This window comes from Phalacrocorax aristotelis, chromosome 4 (assembly GCF_949628215.1).
Source record: "Phalacrocorax aristotelis chromosome 4, bGulAri2.1, whole genome shotgun sequence".
NCBI lineage: Eukaryota > Metazoa > Chordata > Aves > Suliformes > Phalacrocoracidae > Phalacrocorax > Phalacrocorax aristotelis.
Window position 1 is genome coordinate 66,586,298 of NC_134279.1, and position 26,156 is coordinate 66,612,453.

The window sequence follows — 26,156 nt, forward strand, 5'->3', positions numbered from 1 at the left end:
TATATTGGGGAAAACACTATGCTTTTTGGAGGTACACATGTTATAGTCACAAAGATAAATTGTATGAGCTGCAAATATAATCAAGAAACAGTTTGTTTAATACTTCTGCATGAAAAGGTCACCCTAAGAAGGTACATCTTTGAGGGGAGTAGGTGTTTTATTTCTTCCTTGGCTGCTGTAGTGACTAACAGGCAAGGTCCCTGTCAGATGCTTGCTTGCTTCCCTCTTAGTGGCACAGGGAGAAAATGGGAAGGAGAGAGAGCTCATGAGTTGAGATAAGGACATGGTCATTGCTTACCGCTTGCTGTTATGGGCAACACAGACTCTGCTTGGGGAAAATTAACTTAAATTATTGCCTGTTAAAATAAATACCTAATTATTAATGCAGGTAGTGGAAACAAAAAGACACATTGCAATACTACCTTTCCTCCTCAGCTTTGCTCCAGATTCCCTTGTGACCAACACCTCCTCTGTGGTGCAAGGGGAATGGGTATGGGGTGTCCATCGTCTGTACCCAATGGTTTCTCTCTGCCATTGGGCTTCCCTCTGCTGTTTTCTCATTCTTTTTGTTCCCTTTTTCTCTCTCTGTCTGGCACTTTTTGCCCTTTCTTAAATACATTTTCCCAGAGATTCTGCCCAAATGGCTGCTGGGCTTACTGAGTCCTGCAGTGGGTCTGCTGGAACTGGCTAGGACCATTTGTCTGTGGCCCCTCCTCACAGATGCTGCTGATACTTTGGCTATATATTAGGTGTCCATGGCATATACTTTTGATCTGGTAGTTTTTCATCTTACAAAATAGCACATCAGCTCAGCAAAAAGGGGCTAGTCAAAGCAGTAGTTAGGAATTAATAAAAGACTTCAGTGTTCTTACTGACAGTTCTCTGAAAACTTTCTTACCATGTACAGCAGTGTGGAAGATAGCCAGCAAAAGGCAAGGCATCATCAGGAAGGGACTGAAGACAAGACAATGTCATTTTGTTATTATGAAAAACCTTATTGAGGTTTACTGCAGGGTGATGGATAAGGTAAAGGGAGAGCTGTTATTTACTAAATCTCACAGTCTTAGAACTAGGCAGGGCTCGCTGAAACTTCTTAGAAAGAAAAAACAGATAAGGGGCAGCTTTTGCACAGCAGTTTGTGAATGTCAGGAACTGCTCTAGCAGGAGGCTGTAGAGATGGACAGTGTCACTGGGTTCAAAAAAAGCCTTAGCTTTCTGGCTAGCAGCACCAAGGCCAGAAGTTAAATCTAGAGTAGGCAGGGATGTATCTCTGAGATCCCTAATGCAATGACAGCAGCTTCTGGGAGAGCAGGAGAGGAATGAGCTGCCGGTATGGCCAGGCTGATGTGATCTCCCATGCAAGGACTGGAGTTTTTCCCATGCTTGGAGACTGAGGGCTGAGTAGAGTAGGTTGTCTGATCTAGTACGGCAGCTCTTAATAGCTAGTGAGAGGTTTCCTGAAGCCCAGAAAAAAGCAGAAGTTTGCTGGAATCAGTGTAGAAATACCAATTGTAGGAACTCAAGGGTGACCCATGCAGTCTCTGTTACTTGCTCTCCCCCCACTGTTTCTCTAACGTTGCTAGTGTGGAGGAGTTTCAAGTGACTGTGGCCCTGATTGTTTTGAAGATGACCTTTGATCACACTTAGTTATATCTTGGTATTGCTGGACCTGATGATCTGGTGCCAAGAAGCAAAGGCCAGAGGTTGAGCTATTGCTTTGAAGATGAAAATCATTTAATTTGCACAGAAATAACTTCATTCTAATGAAGACCATGAGCACACTTGGAGTGAAATCACTGAAAGAAAGCCTCGTATGTGGTGACTTTATCTAGTCTTTCGTATGTATATCAAATTTCTTGCATGGTTCTCTTACTCTTTTTACTGAGGATCATCTTCCTATAAAGTGTTGTTTTCAGGGAGGTGGCATATACTTAAGGAATGCATTTGCTGTGTTGGAGGAACCAACTGCCTGGAACCTGAAATGACTGTTCAGTTCTGCTTACCCTTTAGAGGCCCAAAATGTATCTAATTTTTTATCTCAGGAGTCTGCATTTTCAATACTGTGTCCTTTTTAGTAATTTTTCAACATATTGGTGGCCTGGCTTTGTCAAAGCTAATTTTGAAAAGATTGGAGATAAAAATTATTCTGGTGAGATTTTGTTATAGAATCTTGGAGGATTCTTTTGAGTCTTGTTTGTTGGATTTTTTATTTCCTAAAAATCTAGTTAGCTTCAATTTTTTTGTAGATTGAATAGAGAGAATTTATTAGCTTGTCATAACTTGGTGAGTTGTGAACTTCCAAGTAGGTTTTTTATAGTGATCTTGTCCAGCGATCTCTTCTAAACATTTTTGTCATAGTGCCTATGAATATCGGCTGAGGATGGAGAAAGTGTTGTGAAGGGAAACACACAAACACTTAAGAAAGGGAGATGTACTTTGTATGACTGACAGAGCACAATAGGATAAACTTGTCTGTTGTGCAGGACTTGGGGACATTGTGAGTTTAGGTATTCGGGATACTTTACAGCTGGGCAGGCCAAATAGTCCCCGTAGAATGTTTCTATAGTGTTTTTAATTGACCTTTCCTTCTGGAGTATCACTGCATCAGAAAGGTTGATTAACATGAACTAGTCTTTCCTTTAACTTTCTTAAGGTTAAGGAAGACTTTGAAAGGAATATATTCCGGAGAAAATTAGCATCCTTAACAAGTGGCATATTTATAAATGTTTTTTCCCCTTATGCTGACTTACAATGCTACTTTTTTCTTTCTTTATCCTTCTTCAAATAATACAAAATAGTTGGGGAAAAACAGGCAAAAATTTGTTAAAAATGGATTTGGTTATTAAACAAAACTCTATTTCTTTGCAGTATGGGTATAAAGGAGAGTTATCCTAACAGCTTTTCTGACTTGTTATTAAATTGTTGGCATTTGGACTGTTCAGCCAATGCTTCATGTCTGCATCTGAGGCTATGGGAAAATACATACAGATTACTGAGGTTTTAGAAGTAATACGCAGTAACATGAAAACGACATTAACGTAAAAAGGGCTGGTATAAGGTTGCTTGTAGAGTTGAATGTTGAGCTACATGTTGAAACTCCAAATCGGATTTGCAGAGCTCAGGCACACAAAACAGCCCGAGTTTGAAACAGGAGCAAGGAAGAAAGGTATGAAATTAAATATATCTAGGGGATTTATCTAGAATTTAAATGTTATTTAAACAAAACAAAAACCACACACAAAAAAACCCCAAACTTAAACTAGAAGGAGTATTTCAGGTGCTAGTTGGTTTCTTTAATTTTTAATGCTCTTTTTAAAAAGAACATTTTAAAATTCTAAAAAATACGGTTTTCTATTTCAATACTTCATAGACTTCAACAGCCAACTATAAATCTTGAATTTAACATTTGCCAGTGACTTAACAGAGCAGACTCCCACCCTAGTTTAGGTCTTTTCATTTCTCTAGTTTCATTATTACATATATGTGGGGGCAGCAGGGGGAATATGTATAAACAAACTGATAGAACCTTTAATGACATAAGTCTCGTATATTTAAAATTCTATATTGGGCTCAGGCTTTCTTCCCAGTTCCTGGGTTACTACTTCCTTATCCAGTAACTTGGTCTGGTCTCATAGCTAACCCTGCTCTGAACAGGAGGTTGGTCTGGAGACCTCCTGAGATCCCTCTAAGCCTATGATTTAGTTATGTCAATTTTAACTTTAGTATTAGGGTATTTTGTTTACAGTATGTAAATATGAATATATGAATATATGAATAATAATAAGTGGATTGCTTTGGTTGCCTTGAAAGTAAACTGCAATATATATTCATACATGATTTTTAGGAAAGTGGTCACACGTTTCTGTTTAAGACAGATTCTTCTTTTAAATTTCATTGTTTCTGAATGGGTTTAGTTTTTATTTTTTCTTAATTTTGGAAATTTTGTTACAAATCAAATACATAAAACCATTTGGTGGCAGCTGACATTGTTAAAGGAATAAGATGTAAGAAATTTTACAAGATAAAGTAACTGCTTAAAAATTGTGCCATAGGTACGAACATTTGCTAACAAAATTCCTGAGAATCATCCTTAAACAACTGCTATCATCACTACTTGTTCTTTGCAGGGGATGGAGTGCTAGATCTCTCTACAAAGAAAAGCGCAAGGTTGGAAGAACCCAAATATGATCCATTGTGTTCTGAAAACTCAGTGTCTGGGTAAGCAACGTTTAGGACTCTCTTCAGTTTATTTAAAAGACAATCCAGGTTTCTCTTCTCTGAAGTCAGGTTTTATGTTCATAACATTTGTATATACTGACACACACGTGTGGTTTCTATTTTGCTTTCAAAAGAATTTTTGTCACTCATAAGTGTGTGTCTATGTATATATCATATGTTTCATTTGTCTTTTTCCTTTTTTTCTGTTTAAAGAAAAGTTATCAGAACAATCACCAAACTTTAGTTCATGTTACTAAAAATGAACTGAAAATTTATTACATAATGCTTTAAAAGTAATAGGATAGTAGAAGAAAATGTAAATACATTCTTTCAGAGTTTATTTAGGAAACTTCAATTTTGGACAAAAATTACCATGTTAATGTTTAGATTTAAAATATTCTTCAACTAACATGAACAAGTTAAATGACTTATCTATAATATTCCTTACTAAGAGAGAGAAAGCAAGCGTGCGCGAGAGAGAGAGCTCTTAATCATCACACTTATGCTTACATCATGGTTCTGACTATGGTGTGTGGTGGCAAATGGTTAAATTTGTTTATTCAGCAAGAAAGACATTATTAGATCTGCTGAAAGCTACCACAAAACTAGTGAAACGCATTTTGTTGGATTTTGTTATGATCTTGGCATCCTCCCATCCACTAGCCATAGCAGGACCCTTTTTGTCACCTGTACGTCTTACCAAATAACTTATTACAAATAGGCCTACAATAGCAGTATTTGTTGAATGATGTAAAATTGCATTTCATTAATTTGTTGATATGAAGACGTTTTAAAATGAATATGACTTTGTAATTAGAGAGCTGTAAATAGTGGCTAGAAGTTTTTAAAACTGTTTTATTTTACCAAAATGGACTTGATTGTTAACTACGGCACTTTATCCTATTGTTGTAGAAAGCCTAGTTTTGTGTAAGTCTGGGATGTTTGTGTGTAGTTATGTATTTATTGCTGCAAATTTTCTATGAGGGGGTTGACTCTTTTATTACTTGTTTAGCGGTAACGTCACGTTTCTACTAACAAAAACTCCTTCAGGATTTGGGTATTTAACGGAACGTTAATTGTATAATTAAAATTATAACAGTGTTGCTCTGCAAGCATGTGAACAAGGGAATATAGCAAGCACATGAGAATATTATCAAATAGAAAGCTAGGATATAAAGTTCTTGGAAGGGCTGCTGTAGAAGGCACCGTATGATTTTTGACACACTGTCCTACCAGAACTGTAACATTTTGCTAGGATAATCATTTAACTACCCCATCTCAAAGGCTTTAAAGTATCAGAAGCAGTGATGTTACCGAAGCAAGGAGTATAATAAAGGAGTGGACCCTTCCCTTCCATAGCTGTGTGAGAGTCTCTCATACATCAGTTTACCATCGTTTCATTCCATCCATCCAGGAGACTACACAGACACAGAGAGGACTATGTGGAAAGAAGTGCTGAGTTTGCAGATGGTTTGCTCTCAAAAGCTTTGAAAGACATTCAGTCTGGAGCACTGGACATAAATAAAGCAGGCATACTTTATGGCATACCTCAAAAAACTTTACTTCTCCACTTAGAAGCCTTACCAGCAGGAAAGCCTGCACCTTTTAAAAACAAAACTCGAGATTTCAATGATAGTTATTCATTTAAAGACAGTAAAGAAACTTGTGCAGTCCTACAAAAAGTAGCCTTGTGGGCAAGAGCTCAAGCAGAGCGCACAGAAAAAAGTAAACTCAGTCTACTTGAAACCTCAGAATTAAAATTCCCAACAGCTTCCAGTTACCTCCACCAGTTAACTCTACAGAAAATGGTCACTCAGTTTAAAGAAAAAAGTGAAAATCTACAATATGAAACTTCAAGTCCTACTGTACAATTAAAAATTCCTCAGCTAAGAATAAGTTCTGTGTCCAAACCACAGTCTGATACTGCTGGTCTTCTGGATGTTATGTACCACGTTTCTAAAACCTCCTCAGTCTTAGAAGGATCAGCTCTTCAAAAATTGAAAAATATACTCCCTAAACAGAACAAAATTGAATGTTCTGGACCTGTAACTCACTCAAGTGTTGACTCCTACTTTCTGCATGGGGACCTCTCTCCTTTGTGTCTTAATGCTAAGAATGGGACAGTAGATGGAACCTCAGAAAATACAGAAGATAGTTTGGATCGTAAAGATAATAAGCAACCAAGAAAAAAACGTGGCCGTTATCGGCAGTATGATCATGAAATAATGGAAGAAGCAATTGCAATGGTAATGAGTGGGAAAATGAGTGTTTCCAAAGCACAAGGAATTTATGGGGTACCTCACAGCACTTTAGAATATAAAGTAAAAGAAAGATCTGGAACGTTGAAGACTCCGCCGAAGAAGAAACTCCGATTACCAGATACTGGCTTATTTAATATGACAGATTCAGGGACTGGCAGCTGCAAAAATAGTAGCAAGCCTGTGTAGAAAAATTGTTAGCGAATTGTTTTGTGTGTGTGTGTATGTATGTCTGTATACACACACTGTATGAGAAATACATATGCTCACTCTGACAGAAGACGTGAAATTATACAGTTCAAAAACCACATACATGCCTTTTGAAAAATAGTTTTATTCAGGGTTTTCACTGTGGACAGAATTATAGAGTTGCTCACGTAATTCTGATAGTGTGTATTTAATATAATCCTTGTATAAATAGGTGAAAAGATTCAGGTTTTATTTAGTAGTCAATAGCATAAAGATGTTTTGGGAAAACAAGTAATTGTCATGTGAAGCATAATTTTTAATTGGTGAAGAACCACTCTACCCATTCAATAATCCATCTTATTATGGAAATACACAACCAAGGGTTAGCAGACTTTTGTACTTCACAGAATACTTGCAATAAATTGTAAGTAACTCAGACTATACAAATCAAGGGATTTTTTTAAAAAAGCTAGTTCCTTACAAGGAAGTGGATTTGTGAAGTATTAGTAGGATATAGTACATTCTGTGAAAGAAAAGAAGTTCATTGTCACTTAAATATCCAATACAAGTAAGAAAAACATTTCATTACTAAAAATGTGTGTTTAGCAGGCATAAACTGCATTTTTTATCATTTTAAGAAAATTTTGTTGTTGGTTTAGAAAGAAATTGGTGTTTACAAAGTGTACACTTATGAAACCTGAGAAATTACTGTAGTTATAGAATTATTAAATATGAAATAAGATGGAATACTAAGAGCATAAAATAATTTAAACTTTAACATAATTTTCCTTTTTAGTTTGATGAATAAGGTAACTTGTAAGGTTTAAAAAGAAAGCTGGAATGCAACTTAGAGCATGTTCATAATGTGCACAGAATGAGCTTGAGAATGGTTTGGGTTTGTTTGGGTTTTTTGTTTAAACGTGCTGGTTAGTTGATGTTATGACTACTTAAAATTTATTTAAGGATTGTGTCACACTCCTATTGAAAAAACCTCACTGTAACTGTAATGTATTTGCTGCTGTGACATTTCAAAACATTTTCAGTTTATCAAAATGAATACCAAGTTACATTATCATTTTGCTAATAACCAAATTTGCAGTTCAGGGTCTTGATAGAAATACAAATATTAAACAGTGAAGCTGTTTTGAACTTTCAGTAGTATAAATTCTTTATAAATTTGGTAGCTAGAAGTTAGGCAGTTCACTTTAAATACGTAACTTTTAATAGAATTTAAGGGAGACCAATTACCTTCATATTGCAGTTTTTACATGAGTTTCAAAGTATTCACATTGGACTTTATATCATACTTGGGGTTTTTGGTAATATCACAAAGTATATGTCTACATATGAAGAATGGGGGCTTGCTTCATACATTCAATACTGAACATCAGTGCCCTTTTCCTCTCAAAATGTAATTTTTTCTCTATGTATCTAATTTGGCATAGAAAAACACTTTCTTCCAACTTTGATACATTAGGTGCACATGCATACATTTTCCCCCACTTAAATTTGCATGTTTCTGGGTTAATTATATAAATTAAATGGGACATTAGACACACATGGGCTACATCAGGTAATTTAATTTCTAGATAAACTTGCCATTACATTCAGCGGAGAGCATGCTGCAATATTGCCATTGCATACTGCAGTGGCAAAATGTAGCCCATGTTTATTAACACTACTGAAAAAAACCAACTTCCATTTTGAAACAGAATAATCCTTTGAAACTGCACAACCAGTGTCTCAGTTCTTTGGTCTCTCAGATCTTTACTGAATCTTCTTCAGTGATTAAGGTTTACTTGCATATAACAGAATGAATCCTTTTTTTAAGCAGAACTGTACCTGATAACAAGGAGGTCACAAAACAGCAGATGTCAGGGTCATCTTTCATTTTAAAAGAATTAAGCCATATTTTGTGAGGGCCAGAAGGATTAATTTGTGAATATATCCCCACTGAAAAATGAAGCTGAAAAAACCTTAAATGTTTCAAGGTGTGTCTTTATACAGTTTTACTTGCAAAAATTTTGGGCTTCATTGCATTGCCTAATATTTGTACCATACTGATGTTTTCTACTCCTCAGACGATGTTATAAATTTGAGTCAGAAGTTTATATTGAAGGCAAGTTACAGTACTCTTTTTATATCATTTAAAAGATGACCTGACCAAAAAATTAACAGGATTCATAAAATCAGGGATCATTTTACTATTGACTTAACAGTACTCAGTAGTTTTGTATGTAATATTATAATTAATTTTCAACATTTTAGTACTTGTATTTATTTTTTGGTCAGAAATAGTATATTAAAATATTTTTTGATAGTTTATAGATGATACTCAACCTGTAAGTGTTTTAAAGGAACAGAATTATTTGTTTCTAATTATTAGGCTAACCTTTGATTACACAACTAAAGAAAGGCAGGGAAATGTGTAGATTCTCCTTCCCCAACCCCTATCTATTCCATTAAATGTCATTTAAATTACACATTTTGAACTGTTTTATAAATTCAGTTACCAGTACCTACTTAGTAATTGACAATTTCTGAAAATTCCTCTTTCAGCAGAATTTTAAATGAAGGCGAAAGCAAGCCCTACATGCTTTCTACTTATTTGAATGTTTCTCAAGTATTTTATATTAAAAAACAGTGCCTCTGTTTTTAGAACTACTGCTCAGTAAAGCTGTTTAAACCATTTCTGGTAGCTAATGACAATTTTATATTAAATTGTATATTAACTTTAGTGAGACTGATTTTTTTAGTTGTTTACAGTACAAATACTTGTATTTGTTTTTTAATTGCAGTATTTCCATTGTCGCAGTAATTTAGTAAAACTCTGTGGCTGCCTTGATTTTTGACAGATTTTTGTTAACAACTGATTTTTAGGCAATTAGTTATATTTATGCATAAATCAATTGCACTATAATTCATGAATTATTTATTACAATATTTTCTAATGAATTCCATGTATTTGTCTTGTGTTGTAAATGTACTGTAATTCTGTTTCTTCTTTGTGTTGTTATATTCCTAAATCTGATTGTATGAATTTAATTGTTTAGTTAACGTGTTTCTACGTTGTAATTTGTAGTAAAGCACTTCAATGCTTTTGCACATAAATTTACAACACTGATGTGTGATTGATTTGCTCATTCAGTAAAAAAAAAGAAAGAAACAAAAACCTGTACACTGACTCATTTGACTTACTCCTGAGGCACAAGTCGGTTAGCAGTGGCATAAGATCAAGAACTATACAAATTAAGCACATAGTGACTAATTTACTATGAGATTTTATATATCAGAAATAGTAGCTGTAAGGAGGGATGATTTCTCAAAGTTGATGCATTCCTCATAAATGAGAAGGAATTCAGAAAACTAATTTTATAAGTTACATCCTTTAGTTTGCAGCTAAAAATTATCTATTATATGTTACAGATAATATATAGCTTTTATGAGGGATTTATTTGCTTAGTAAAGTCAGAAAACAAACATTTCTGTAGGACAAATTTATATTTCTATAATAGTTCTATGCTGTTTATATGAGTTCTTGAAAGTATGTTCTGTTCCCATTTTTGTTCCTGTTCCCAGTCTGCAAAGAAGTTGCTAAATTGATCTATCTTGTATGGCTGAGACGACAGAGGATAGAACACTAGGGAGTCCTCTGATAGAGCCCTTTCCTGATAGATGGGTGGGTTTTTTTATTTGTAGAGGAGGCAAAAGTTTACTTTTTCAATACATAAAACAATACGCTGAAAGGCTAGTACTTAACCTTATCACATCTCTGTCTTTGTGCCTATTTTGGACTCCAGTCAGTCCCCACTCCATGGTATGAACTGCCCCTGCCCTCCAGCAGGGAAATAATGTCATTCCATGCTTAACTTTTGTCTTCAGAGGTATTGTGCACAAAAGGTACTGGGGGAGCAGCACATATTGATCCTTTCACCTCTCAACCCCTCCATTCCCTACCTACTCTCTCTAGCCATCTTTTTGTGTGTGATTTATAGGAAGTGTAAGACACTTCTGTGAAGGCGTATGCAATTGTGAAAGTGACAGTTCTTCCTTCTGTGAAATTATTGCTTAAGCCTTTTATCTTGAGGATAGTCTAAACTAGTGTGTGACAACAAATTTAAGGGCTATAGGAAGGAATTGCAGGAAACTGAAATACAATTGCACAGTTGTATTGAAAAGCTACTAATAATTGATTTGCTTAAATGTATAGACATCTCTACAGAGCGAGGCTTTAAAGAAAATTAGTTGCTTTGATTTGTTTGCATAGTGAACTCTGTTCCCAAGTGGCGACTGAAGTGAGGGGTCGATGTGCTTTCACAAAGTTGGAAGATCATTTGGAGTGTGGTACTATTACAGTAGAATAGATGAAGTTGTCTGTCAGCTTTAGAAACTAACAAATGCTAAGGGAAAGCAGATTATAGATGCTACACAAGGGTAGATAACCAGTAAAGAAATTGTATTAGAAGAATGTCCAGTGTGTCTGTGATAACCAGGCTATTACTTTATACAACAGGTTGATCACCCCATAGCAAATTCAGAGCAGTTCTGAGGCCTTTGAAAATTTTGGTTACTGACTTTGAGAAGGGTTTAGGACTCTGGAAGTTTCTTTCACTAGTGAGCATATTTTAAATAGCAGTTATGGATACAGGTCCTTCACAGTTAAAGCTCTCCAGTGAAACTCCATTAGACATACCTTGTAAGTCTAGACAGATGGAAAGATGTCTGTCAAGATTCAGTCTAAAAAGGCTGTACCATAGGCATTTTTTTTTTTTTTTAGCAAATTAGTACTTAACAAATTTACTCTGACTTACAAACCAAATATTGAAGACCTAATGCAGTGTTCATTTTTTTATCTCTTTGGCCTTTCAAGATACTATTTTAAGTCGTGGTATGGAGGGCAATTAGTTTTTATCCATAATTATATTACTAGAGTAAGCGTTGTTTTCACAAGAGTAGTGATACACTTCAACACCTCGTGACTCCTGAGTTTGTTGGACTGAGTAACACTCAGACTCTTCTCAGTGAAGTCGTGTTTTAAAAACGGATAAATCCTGACAATTACATGCCCTTGAATAGTACTGTTTTTACTTTAGATTGCATGTGTGATGAGATTTTTTTTGTCTTTTTAAGGCTTCAATTATTTCATTTTAAACATAATCATAATTTCAACTGGTACCATCACAATTATCTTACGCTTTTATGACTTAGTATCATCTAGATGCTTGCTTTTGAATATATATAATTTCATACTAAATATTACAGGAGAAGGAAAAGACCTGAGGAATTAAGTGTAGTTGGCTGTTTTTAAGCTCTAAAATCCCTGTGGGACAATAAAAATATGAATTTGTATGTGTAACTTCAGAAACCTGAAGCTGAAAGTTATTACTGATGCTAATAATATCGGGTATGAGCTAATTAACGATTATGTAACTTCTATAGAAATACAGCACATTAAATTCTAAATATGTTAGTTCCTTGATCAATACAGTTGTAAACCATTTCAAAATGAAATTTTTCCGAAGTACAGACTTAAATGCCAAAAACTACAGGAGGTAATAGTAGGGCAAAGAGTTAGTGCCATGTTCAGAGTTTGGTGATATGTTTAAACAATACATACTTTTCTAAAACAGAATTCTTCTAACATTTTCTGCTCGTGCAATTGGTTTCAGTAAAACATTTGAATTCGATGTTAACTATCTGCTGATAGTTGCTATCCAGATTAAGGATTTTGTATTTAATTGAAGAAATATCTGTATTAATCTCTACCATGGAAAATTTTCAGCTTTTCAATATAAATGATTGATTAGGTAAGTAGTGACATTAGTTTTAATAATTTATAAGAAATTAATTAAATAGTTATGGTAGTATTTTATAAGTTATTTTATTTTGAGTTAATATCTTTGAGAATAACTGCTCAGAAGTCTTATTTAGATGTAGGCCTACCCTGTATTTGAGATTTAAAGGATTTTAACCTTTATCACAGAAGGTATTTGTTCCAGTGGTGATTCTGTCTCTCTGTTTAATGAAGGAATCTGTGTGTGTGTGTGCATGCACGTGTGTGTGCACGTGTGTGTAATATATTGCAACGAAGAGCCTGTGATGCACCACTGCAATTTATTTAAAAGCTAGAAGGGAAACTTTCATCTGAAAAAAACAGTAACAGTAGCAAGTGGCTATTTTTTCTATTTTCTGTTAGCCCATTAAGTGTTCTTTAAAAATAAGTATATAAATAAAAACACTTTTAGAAGGATCTCTAAGAGTATCCTGTAGAGCATTCAATACACTTTGGTATATGAATACCTTAGGGTGGGATTCAGGAGAGGTGGATCCATTCTTGCCTCTGCCAGAACCTTGAATTGTGACCTTAGGCAAGTCATGTACCCTCCCTGTGCCTCACTGTGTGAAATGGGAGCAATACTAAGCTCCCCAGGTTCTTGGTGAGGTTTTCCTTCATTAATGACTAAGGTAGTTAGAAATATCAGAATGTTAATGTTATTGTAATTACACTTAGATACGCGAAGCTATGTTTAAAACTATTCTTTTTGCCTCTGATTTTCTTCCTGGTTATTTTTCTTCTGGTAGGACAATCACTGCTATAGATAAGATGCACATCATTGCTAGTGACATTTGCAAGTATGATTGGATAGTGCAAATCAAACAGAACTGTTTTGCAGGCTTTAGGTTTTTAGGCTTGAGTTTAGCCTTTATAACAAACATTTAGATATGGTGTTTTACCGTAATTTATATTTTGTTTTGATTTGTTTTCATTTTCAGTTCAATCTCAACAGCTGATGCAAATTCAGAGGAAACAGCTAATTTGGAAAAAGGAAAATCAACATTAAACAAAGTTTTGGAGTCTTTTTGTTCATATCACTGGCAACAGACTTTGGCTATGTTAAAATTTTTAATACAAGATGAAAACATTCCTATAGTTTGCAGTTGCAAGCAAACACATTTGGTCCACTCTGAAACTCCCAGTTCCCTTACTGAAGAGGATATTCATGTTTCATTTTGCAATTGCAGTGGGCATATGCTGACAAAAAGGTGCTGTTTACAAAATCAAAGACGAAACACTTGTTTACCACCTCTGCCTGTTTGTATTAAAGATTTCCATCCTTTGTCATGCCAAGCTGTAGCGATCGGATGCGTTAAGACAATGGTGAACAAAGCCTGTAGTTCTCCTAAGTATTGTGCTGAACAATTGCAAAATTGTAACAGGCATTCTGTGAAAGCAGCAGCATGTACATATTCAGCTAAGGACTGTGATCTCCTGAACAGCATTAAAAATGCAACTAGATCTCGCAGCCCATCACCGCCTCCGCTATCACCTGTACAGAGTAAAGAATTTGAATCATCGGTCATAGATTTTCCAACTTTAGACAATAACAAGCTTGAAATATCCATCAACCAGCCTCCATCCCTCTTGCCAGCTGAAGGAAGCAACGGAGAATTTGAATATGAAGGTAAAACGTGCAGAGGAAAAGAGACCGAATATCCAGATGGAACGTTGCTATCAACAGACCAAGAAAGCAGCAATTATTATATAAATTCTGAGAAGGCTGAGAAAGGTGAACATTCTGCCATTTTTCAAGATTTAATGGACCGTATTAATGAAAAGTTAAAATCAATAGACACTACAGATATAGCAACAAATCTTGTGAAACTTTCTAGCAGTGACAGGGCACCAGAAAATGATGTCAAATTAGGAGAATTCATAGCCTCTCTTTTGCATAATGCTAAGGCAAGTGACTACAGCTTTATGGAATTACTTCGCCAACATGATAAACAAATGGAAAATAAAATTATCCAAACAAGATTTCGCAAGCGTCAGGAAACTTTATTTGCAATGTATAATTCTCCTGATTCACCATTCATCCGACGGCAGTCTTTGCAAATCAAGAGGGAGCTTGCAAGCCTTGATGAAACTCTCGTAAGAAAAAAGCCAATTTCTGAGAGAAATGCAAAGAAATCTACAAAAAAGTTTGATAGAATATATCCAAATAAAAGACACAGTTTTACTGTGATAGAAGATGAGGCTTTGCAACATCTCAAAAGTAATCCATGCATGAACTGCCAAACCAAACCAATGTGCTTTCCAGTACACCAAAAAGAGGCTTTCAAACTACCTCTTCCTAATTTTCAAACTGGCTCTGGCTTTCTAGTTCTTTCAGAAAACAGTGCGGTTGCAGCCAGCCAGGCAAAACTTGCAAAAACACAAGGAGATTGTGCAACCTTAAAAGAGACTGATCAGATTCCTCTAAAGGATGAGAGTAATGGAATCTTGGGCAGAACTAAACGTAACATTGTGCCTCCTGGATGGTTCTCTGTGTATGTCACGAACAATATGGTGTTTAGAAAGTCAGCCAATGCAAAAACGTCTTTAGAATGTTTGGAAAAAATGAAAATAAATAAAGATGTTCATGCTGAAAGATGCAGTGACATAAATATAAGCAAAATTGTGAGAGACACAAATCTGCAAGTTGTTGTAGAGCGTTTAGAAGATACAATAAACTTAGCCAGAAAGACTAACAACTCATTGCTGGATAGTTACAAAATAAGCCAAAAAGATAATGCTTATGCACAGGTTATGAACCCAGCTGCTAGAAGACGCTTACCTTTCACTCTGAGTGAAATAGGATGCACAGGACAAAGCTTCCTTCCACATTCACATGTGCCAAGCAGCAGTAAAATCAAAACTGTGTGTGTGACAACAAACAAACAAGAAATGGTTGTAGATCAAGAAATTAATGACAGCCTTTTGAAATCTCTGACCTCTGATTCATCCAGTTCAACTTCCAATAATGGGGACTTGCATACAACTTCTGAAGCTGGGGAGATCTCATCTCCCTTAAACTACTCTAGTCCTATTAAGCTGATGTTTGTCTCGGAGGTTAATAGTAGTGAAGGAGTCAAATATACTTTGACATCTGCAGCTGCATCTTCTAAAGGAAGCACAGATATTTCTTTGTTTCAGGGGCACGCAAACACTTTGTTAGACAAACAGGCCACAGAAGAACTTTCTCATGCAATCTGTGTCAAGGAGGATTGTGATTACAGTGAAAGTGGTACCAAGGAGGAGTCAAGTTGTGTTTATGCGGAAACAATTACAAGCTCTTGTCCAGCTGGTCAAACTAACTTAAATGACTCGAAACAAAATGGTGAAGCTGTGGAGAAATCTAGTAGTAGCAGTGAATCGGTTTTAAAAAGAAAACCAGGTAGACCAAAGAAAATAGGTCCTCAAGTTGTTAAGCAGGTTAAGAGACCTATTGGACGGCCTCCAAAACCAAAAATAGACATGACCGAAAGCACAGAACCTAGACCTGAACTTAACAGTGATGGTAGAAGTACCAAATCTGATGCAGCAGTAGTGGAAGAAGTTAACAGCAACAAAAATATTACTGTGACAGTTGTTTTTGGAAGGTCAAGAAGAACTAAGAGACAAGTTTCTGAAGATAATCTAAATGTAATCAGCATTCTGCCCACACAGCACATTAGTTCTAATTTTGCCAGTGACCACAACAAAGCGAGGCACAATGCAGAAACTGAAAATTCTTTGACTGAAATAGTAAAAGTCTTACAGAATTCTTCTACTGAAAATGAGGTCTCTGGTTATGACTATGTCAGACCTATCAAGAACAACCTAGCATCACCACATCCTTGTAGCAATATTATACGGCCATTTAAGAAACCATTAACCACCATTCGAAAACCTGGTAGGCCAGCAAAAGTAAAAATCTCCGGCATATCAGTGACTGTTAATAGATTTTCACCTCAGGAAAGAAAAGTGAGTATTAGCAACTGTTTGCCTCCTTTACAACAGCAGAATGTGTTAGAAAAAAGCGTACCACAGGAGAGAAAAAATCAACTATACAATAATTTGGGTCAAGTAAAAAGCATGCAGAAAGATTCTAGAGAGGATGGATCAAACAGTGTTTTTACAATAGTGTCAAGAAAACGTGAAATTCCACTGAGACATTCTGCTAGAGACAGAAAACCCTCGCTGCATTTTTTACATTCATTAGCGTCTTCTAGTGCATTTACTTGTAGAAGTGCCTTACTACATAAATCTTACAAACTCCATTTGAAAAAAGCTAAAGATCGAAAGGAAAAACATAGGCAATCAAATCAGAGCACAGCATCCAAAGATACCTCAGAACTGAGAAATCCAGGAAATGCAAAAAGGGATCTTAAGGATGGCGAATTCGGGCCCTTTAATGAAGTATCATCGGATCCCATTTTTTCATCGAATCCCTCTCTCAGGTGGTGGGCTACTTCCACATCAAATGACACTTTGTTGGAAGAACTAAACAACAGATTTGAACAGATAACTAATACCTGGTTGCGAGTGGGGGGAAATGAGTTTGATAAATGTGTACGTGAAAAAAGGGATCCCATTGAGCAAGACTCTAATACTGAAATGCCAAACCCTTTAGACTCCTGCCTTGTAGAACTTGAAACATCACCTATAAAAATGCTTTTTCAGAAAAAGTGTAATATGAATGAACTCTGCACCTGGTTTATGCAAACTACAGAAACACAGTCTCTCTCTCTAGTGAGAAAGGCAAATGCTCGCAATCCTTTAGAAGTAGTTAGCACTAGAGAGATAAAGGTGGAAACTAAACAATCTGATCTTAGTACTTGCCCTTTCAGAAAGCACTTTAAAAAGTTTGCACTATCCTCTCCTTCAAAACCAGCAGGGAAATTACAAATATTGCATAACATGGTGAGGTCTCCAGTCTTAAGCATGAAAAGTAATTTCACGTTAGCCAGATTAAAAAGAAACGAATTTAAGAAGTTGCAGCGTGATAGGTGGGGAGAAACAAAAAAGCTCTATAATCAGGCTCCTGGAGGCTGGAAAGCAAAAAAGAAAAATTTGCAGTTCTTGTGCCAAAGCCAGTTGTTTAAAAGTACAAGTGGGGAAACCAATGATGAAATGCCCAAGCTCCAGGAAAAAAATACAGTAGGAACCCAGCCCACTCAGACTTTGGTAGAATCTCAGAGTAGCCTCTTGCCATCTGAAAATGAAGCCAGAGATGCATTTGCTCAACAGATGATGGGATCTTCTGACTTCAACTCACATCCTGGTTTAGCAAATATACTTAAGTCACATGCAGAGACAAATGGAACAATTTGTTGCCAACAAAATGTTAGAAAAGAACAAAGCCAAGATAAACTGTTTCAAAATACTTGGAAAGCCAAAACCTTTAAAGATTGTAGGATATTTCTGAGAAAACTCAACCATATTGAGCAGCACAATTCGTTTAAATTAAGTAATGTCATTTATTCCCCTGAAGCTGTTGAAAGTCAAAGCAATCAGGCCTATATGGAAGACAAAAGACATCCTCTTTTAAGGTCCCATTCTACTAAGCAAAATGCATTAAAGAAACAAGAAAATGAAATGGAAACATCTAAAGGATCTAATGCTTCTAAAGTGACTGAAAGGCTGGATGACCAGTTTCACAGCAGAAAATTTAGTGGTGTAAACCATGATGATAATCCTGCTGGTAATTCCGAAGTTCTTATCAGAATAAACAAAAGAAAAAGTCCACAATGGGAGACCACTGATACAAATATAAGAAAAAGGCATAAGAGACAATCATGCAGTAGTGGACAAATGGCAACTTATTACCCAAAGTACCAAGTAGGTAAGTTCCTGTTCCCCCCTTCGTCTTAAAATTCCAATCTTAACAAGTTGGAGAAGTCAAACAACTAAGCACTTTGGATTTTTTTTTTAATTGTATGATATTAATTTTAATTTCAGAGAAGACATGAGATTAAATATTGTATAGCATCAGAGTAACGCAGAAAGTGCAATTTTAAAATATATAATAGTTTACACAAATCTTAGCTACAATAGGTGTGTTACATTCTATTATGGCTATAACGCACCAAGAGGAAAGAAAGAGACTTAACTAACATAGTTCAGCCAGACAACAAATCAAGTCCTGACATGTCTAAAGTCAGTCACAACTGGCTATTGATTCCAAAAGGAACAGAATTTTATTCCACTGTGTAGTTTCTCATACTGTGAGGAAGGGTAAGTTATAAAATGAAGCAGAAATTCAGTGTATTAACATACAGTTGTTTTAAAAAAAGTCATTGAATGATTTCTAATATAAGTCTGTAATGCTTTTATCATTATACAGTAAAAAATAGTACTATATACTTCTGAGAAGTATTCAGAGGTCCGTTTTAGTATGCATTCAATGCCAAATGAAATCTGCTGTCTCTAAAGGGTTTACTCACTGAATCCTTACAGAACAATTTAAAATGCAAAATTATTCTAGACAAGTATACCATACAGTTACTATGCTAAATTCATTGGATTGGAATCTTTTTAGGCTAGTGTGAAATTAAATCCATTTTAAAGCTAGATATTTATAATTCATTGTAATACAACTGTGATCTTAGACAGGCTGTTATATTACTTACAAAAAGGGTACACTTGTGAAATTATTTCTTCTGTAGGATGAAAAGATCTCCTTTAACAGAAGTCTCAACTCATTTCAATGAAATAACTAAGGTGTGAAATACTCATATCTTTAGACTATTATTTTGTATTTTGATTCACTGATTGGGGACCAAACTCAACATAAAATACTTGTTTGTAAGAAGTTCAAACCTTGAAACAAGATTGCTGTAAAAAAAGCCAGAACCAGAAAAGGAAAGGGTAGCATCTATCTGTTTCTTTTTCGCAAATGAAGAAAGAGCTCTCTCATACTTTTATGTCATAATTTTGACTACAGTTGAGAAAATTTTGCATTCAAATTATATTTATCCTTAAAGTTTTTCTTACTATGGCAATGTAAGACCTATTACTGTGATATGACCTCATGTTAGTTTTAATTGGGACTCAATTTTATTTACCTGATAACTTTCCTCCTTTAGCTTTGGCTCTTTAGGAAATCTGATAACTATTTTGATATTTTACATTATTTCATTCACAATTTTTGTTATTTTTCCCTTTTACTCATAGTTTCTCATATCAGTTGTCGTCTTAGAAAGGATATCACAGAAAGTTCATTGATAAAGGGAATGGTAAAAGACAAAGAATTACAATTCTGGAATTTTCTCCACACTTGTAACCCCAAATCTTTTTTAGGGGTACTGTTGCAGTATCAGAGGATTGTCAGATATAGAAAAGGATGTCTTGTTTTGGCATGTTGGTTCAACATTGTGTACTGTCTGCACTAGCCAAGGAAATCATACAAACATTTTTAGTCTAGAGTATAGCTACTGGCTAAAAAGCAGGAATGTGATTTCTAGCTGTGCATGCATTTTCAAACATAATTCCTGCATCTGGAAGTTTAATGCACATGAAAATATCATTATTCATTCATATGTTCTTTGGGCTATATTTTTGTTGATGTGGTATCATAAATCACATCATCGTTCTGTTGTCATGCTTGAAATGTTTTTATATACACATTTATGGTCAATATTTACAGTTTTTCTTAAGTTTTCTGATCTTGGTATCTTACCGAGTATTCTTGAAAGAGAGAGGTGGTGTGATGCTGTTTTATTGTGAAGCATTGTGGCAGGTAGGCAGAATGTTGTCACTGAATTCTTATGTATACTCAATTTTTGTTAGGATTGGCAAGTGGGAATAAAGCAATTGAATTCTTACAGCTCAAGGTAGTATCAAGCAACTAGAACTAGCCATGTGCTCGCTGTAGCAACAGAAGACCGTTAATCACTTTTTCATACTGCCTGTTTTATTCAAGATAAGGTGGATGGTAGATATGTTGGTCCATATGCTGTTTGTTACTACTTGACTTCTGAACTGTTGCTTCAACAATGCATTTGATGTGTTATGGGGCTGTTCCCTTTTACTGTAAATCTATGTTCTGACCATTTTAATTTCTTTAGTAACACTGAAACATTATTAATGTCTTGGTGGCAAAGAAAATTATGTGTGTTTTTAGGAAAGTATTTATGTTTCTTTCCATGCGGGTGGTTCGGTGTGTTTCCTTGTAACGCTGAAGATCATATTCACATGCTTTGGACTTGGCCAAGCTAGATCCAAAAAGGCTTCAAGACAGCCATGCTGAAATACAAGAAACTATTATCCAACAATAAAATGGGACACAATAAAAGACTCCATTTTAGGAATTTACAGTGTACTGAATATTTTAAAAATCTACTTCAGAGGGTGTGGATTTATCACAGAGGCAAAGGAAGCTGTGGGCCCACTGCAGTAACAAGCAGCGCTGCATGCTGTGAAGACATGACGTACCTGTCTACTTACCCTTCGTATCAGGGTGGGAATTCGCATAGAAAAGTTTTTAAAAATCAATTCCGATCACTTGAAGCTAGGATATTTTCTTCATCTAAAATGAACTTTTTCATTTTTCTCCCTTATAATTTGGCTTTTCTTAAAGCAGTTTGGAGTTTTAGAAGAAAATCGATTGTATTTGTTGGCAGGAAATATACATTTTCACTTTTAATTTTTTATTATATTTGAATGCTGTTTTTAAATGCTGTCTTAATGAGATCAAGTTAGTGCAGTACTTAAAATAAGAATTGCTAATCTTTGTAATAATTTCAAAGTTGACTACAAGAGTTAGGAATCTAACTCAAAAACTTGGTATTTTTATGAGTCTATTTGATCTCATGATTGTGCATGTAAAATAACATCTATTATAATATGACAACAGACAAAATTTTTCTTAAACTTGATTTCTGCTACCATAAATTTTCTCAAAATTGGGAGGGAAAATTTTGTGAACTCTTTTTACACATCTGTATTAGTATGGGATTAATATTCCAGCATTGTTGCTTATTGGTCTTACGGTAGTGCAATCCAGTAGCGATAAGGCTACACAATGTGAATTGCTTTCCTACTACTGTGGAAGACATTAGTCTCACACCAATGATCTAGTGACAAAAAAGATTGGTTTTAGCAAGTATCTTCAGCTTTCTCTTTCATGAATGAGCACATTCTACACTCCTGATGTGGAACAAATCTAAAATATTGGGTTAGGTAAAATGCAAATGACACATAGTGTAACCATCGTTATATCTGTTGATTTTGAGAAATCTCTTTTAACAGCCATGCCTTAGCCCTTTTCACTAAGGCGTTTCATCAGAAGGTTACTTGGCTTCAGAATAAGTTTCACCTGTGATGCAGAGTAAGCAGACAGAAATTTTTAAACTCTAATTGCCAGACGAGAAGTTACTTTTTCACAGACAGACATAAAACAAAGTAGGAAAATTAATAGAAAAACATAAAAACAATATTGAAATGAATGACTGTTCTCAGTAAGTGGGCCATTTTTAATGCAGAAGTGTAAAAGCAGAAAGGTAGACTTGATATATAGTTGATTATAGATGTATAATAAGTCCTGACTCATTTAATGAACTTGATGGTCTCTGCCTCATTCCCCTTAATGCAACAACAGCAGCTCTAATACCACAGTCCAGTACTCCATCTTGTTTTATACTCTGGAATCCCACTTGCCAAATGCAATTTTATAGTCTGTCCTTCCCTTGTCTTTCCCTGCCATCATGTGACCTCATGTGAGGTGTATAAATTTTGGGTGCTGTTTTGTTTTAAACTGCGGTCATTTACATATTGCCTTGGTGTATGCTGTTCCTCATGTTCTTTTTAGGGTTCTGAGCTAAGGATTTTTACTGTTGCTTATTTGCTTGTTTGAATAGTAGACTACTTCTGAAGATCTCAACTTCTTTAACTTCCTTTACCTGCAAGGAAATTTCTGTAGTTTAGTGTCATGATCATTAAGCCTTTGTATAGGATTTATATACTTAGTTTTATACATAACTAGGGGGGAGGTCATCATTTTACTCATTATTGTTTTGTCATTTTTTTTTAATTTGAGTTCCTAAAAAACTGAGAAACTCATACTCATGCTTTCCTATTTGTTCTGAGTCCTGAGAAAATTGGTAAAATTTTCAGCTTTCTTTAGGGAGCTGATAATACTATATAAAAATAGGGACGCTTCTGTCTTTCTGCTTAAGCCTTTCTCTAGAAGAGAAAACAGTAGCTTTCTCTAGGCCTGCCATTTGAGAATATGACAACTACAGATCCTTTTTAAAATCCTCTCTTCTGTTAAGAGTTTAGTGCCTTAAAGCTGCATTTTAGTTGATGTTAGATAGAAAAGGATAGAGGGCAATCAGCACTGCCTGTTACTTGTAAATAAAGGATTTATGTAGTCTGCCCATGACGAAGCAGGTTAATTATACTGAGGCAATTCCACATTTTGGTGTTGAGCTCTGGGAAAGTATTCCTGCTCAAGAAAGATGCTTTAATCCAGAGAGGCACGTGTACTGTGCCTTATTTTGCATTCCTCTGTTGTTTATATGCTAAAGCTAGTGGTGGGGGTTTTTTAATCAAATTTTTGTAAGGTGTCTTATACTAGAATTTTCAGTCGTTTACATTAAAAAAGTGCGGATTCTGGTTCCAGAATTGAGGGGAAGATTTTAAATGGTGTGAGGTGACGGGGCTGTTTGCATGTATTCTTGGGTAGATTTTCCTTCCCTAATTCCTCTTTCACTCAATCAAAAGATAGTTGTAGCCTGTCCTTTGATGATTTGACACCTCCTTCAGATTTTCAAGCCAATTATAGTACTGCATTTATTCACTTTTTATCCTTTTGCTAATGGTGTCCTTTTGTTTTGCTATAATTACACAGTAGTGCCTTAAAGACATTGTTTAAACAAGGTTTGAGGCTAATAGAAATGTTTTCATTATTTTGAAGTGTTTTAGGAGAAAGTCTAAACACTTGTTTGCAGGGCTTTACAGAGTGGTGCTAGATCTTATTAACTTATCCGAAATTTTGTTTAAAATATAGGTAAACATTTGGTAGCTGTTAGAAATTGTATTTCATTTTTTATGTTCCTTCTTCCTTATATTCATTGGGTAACTGGATACTAATTTAATACAAATAAGATTTTTGCCATAATTAAGGACAGCATTTTCTTATCATAAGTCTTTTTTTCTCCAGTGTTTGCTATGGTCAACATGAAAGACCCTGCCCTTGTGTCTTGAGTGTTCCCTAGCATACTGAGTGTTTCAGAAAGCTGTTGATAGCCTTCCAGGCTCCAATTAAGCCAGGTATTTTTACAATGATCAACAACTAATTAGATGGAAGTATCTGAATGGAAATTGTTTTATACGGGAAGCCCAAGATTTTCAGAGCAGCATTTTGCATTCACGTGCGCACATCACTAGCACATCATAGCTTAACAGTTTTGCCCTTAGTGGTAACTGAGGTAGGGTCACGCTTTGTGGTCTCACTGTAATATGAAACACAATGGTGTCCTTGGGTGTGTAATCTAGCAAAGTTTATGGAGTCCTCATTAACAAAGTTTACTTCCCAGTTATTTAAAAGATATTATTAGATATTTTAAAATAAATCAGAAGAAAATGTTTGGAAACCCAAGCTATGTTTTTTAACAAATACAAGTCTATAGAAATGTATGATTTATAGACCTGTACCTATATGTATTTGTATAGGGATATGTGCTACTTACGAACTGAGAACATTTCTAATGTACTGTTTCAAGAGAAAATCACTTATTTGAAATACTGCAAATAGAACCTAGATTGTGGTCCCAATTCGGAAGTCAACTGGCATTTTTAATTACTTTGTTGTTTGCAAGGATTTTTGTAATAGTGCCTTATTAAAAAGCTGGAAAAGAAAATAGAAATTATTTTACTGCTGGGCAGATAAAATACTGAAGTTATTGTAACTGAGCAATAATTAAAATGTACTCCACACATTTTTATCAGGTTCCTAACCAGGTTACAACTAAAAATATTGTTTTGATTGGTTGCAGCGTACCTTGATAAAATAATGCTCTTCGTGAGACATATCTCTGTCCATCTTCTCCTTTCAATGCATAAGATATTGTCTTGAGTTACTTAAGTTTCCATATCTCCTCCATCTGTTATTTCTCTTCCCTCCTTATTGGATTGCCAGTGTTCAGCTGACTGACTTGTTTTCTCATCTAAATGCTCACTTTATTTTTTTTTTTCAATGTGTGATTTTTTGTCAACATTATTTATTCCGTTACTCACTTCAGTAAGTCAGAGTACCTATGTTTTCCTTGCAGCTTTCTACCTTTTTCCCCTCTCTCACATAAGCATAGAAAGGGTGCCCACTTTTTCAGGGAGGCTGATGAGCCCAAACAGGATGTCTAAGCACTTCTGGTAACAGCTTGTAGATCCCATAATGAAAATTACACCATTATCATTGGCTATCTCTTCCAATGTTAGCTATCCCACTGCTCGTTGTATATCATGACACTTAGTTGTATTTTTATAGCAATGTAACATTGACTTGTGCATCACATGTGATCCACTATAGCCGCCTACGCCTTTGTTAAAGAACTGCCTAACCTGCATTTGCCATGGTCCCTGCTGAACTGTTGTTTATTTCACGCTGTTGCCTTTATTCATTGATTTTATGCAGACCCATGTCTGCACCACTGTTCAGACCATTCAGACCATTACACTCTGGTTGTTCCACATGCGTCTGCATCCTCCCTTCATACTGTCCTTCAGTACCAAACTTCAGTTGATTCTCAGGTCACACATCAGCTTTCTCTTTTTTCCAAGCTATATGTTTTCGAGTGCCAAAGCATGCTCTCAGGAGCGCTGCAGAATGAGTGCAGACCAATTTCATTCCCCATTTTGGTTTTTTTACTGCATATTTGTCATCGTATACTTCTGCAGGTCCATGTTATCTCTTACACTTGTTAAGAGTGTTATATTATATAAGCAAGATGTCAGCCAACCTTGTCATAGTTTTCTTCAAACCTTGGTATGGAAAGTATTTTCAAAATAGCCATGCCTACTTTTTAATCCACTTTTTCTTATTGAAGACCAGGTAACTTTTAATTTTTTTCCTACAGCATAAAGATATACGTCTTTTCCAAAATCAGGGTGTATAAACAGACTTTGTCTTCCTAGATCCATGGTTTTGGGGCAACAGCTCTGGACACTTTATAATCCTAGAAAAGTTACTGGTTTTGCCCCCATTCTCATGGCAAATTGCACATTCTGTTCTTGTGGAACAGGTCAAGCAATTGGTATTTCTCTTACTATTTTTCATAACTGATAGGAGGAGACCTTTTTCTGATGCTGCTTTCTCTCATGTTCTTGACATCAGTAAAGGCTGCCTAGACTATTCTTCGGTGTTCTTTGGAGTACAAATAATGTTATCTCCTGCTGTATTAAAAGGATGTAAATGTTTAGTGAGACACTTCATGCTTTGTGGAGACCTAGGCTTTTTTTCTGTATTCTTTTGTTTGGTTTTGTCAGTCTGACAGATTTCAGAGTCTGATTAGTTCTTTCAACAGCAGAAACTTACCTGACTTACGCCTGCATTCAGCTTTATCAGTTCATTACCACAAATTAAATTTAGACAGGAGTTTCTCAAACTTTTCTCTCAGTGGCTGTGCCAGCTCACCTACTCTCCATCCTCTACTTAATGCCCCCATGCTCCTTTCCGTCTCCACTTCTAGGCA

The 26,156-nt window shown here is 35.5% G+C and overlaps 1 protein-coding gene across 11 annotated transcripts in view; it reads left to right on the forward strand.

Annotated features, from left to right (window-relative positions):
- The window catches only part of LCORL (ligand dependent nuclear receptor corepressor like), an 85,901-nt gene that overhangs the window by 50,432 nt on the left and 9,313 nt on the right, over positions 1-26,156 (forward strand). For 4 of the 11 annotated variants that reach the window (XM_075091768.1, XM_075091771.1, XM_075091772.1 and 1 more), the window contains exons 6-7: positions 4,128-4,218; positions 13,440-18,306. In XM_075091768.1, coding sequence (XP_074947869.1) covers positions 4,128-4,218; positions 13,440-18,306 — 4,958 coding nt within the window. Of the gene's footprint in view, positions 1-4,127; positions 4,219-5,632; positions 7,804-13,439; positions 18,311-26,156 lie in introns of those variants that run through there. The other 7 variants (XM_075091769.1, XM_075091770.1, XM_075091776.1 and 4 more) reach the window with 4 other exon arrangements.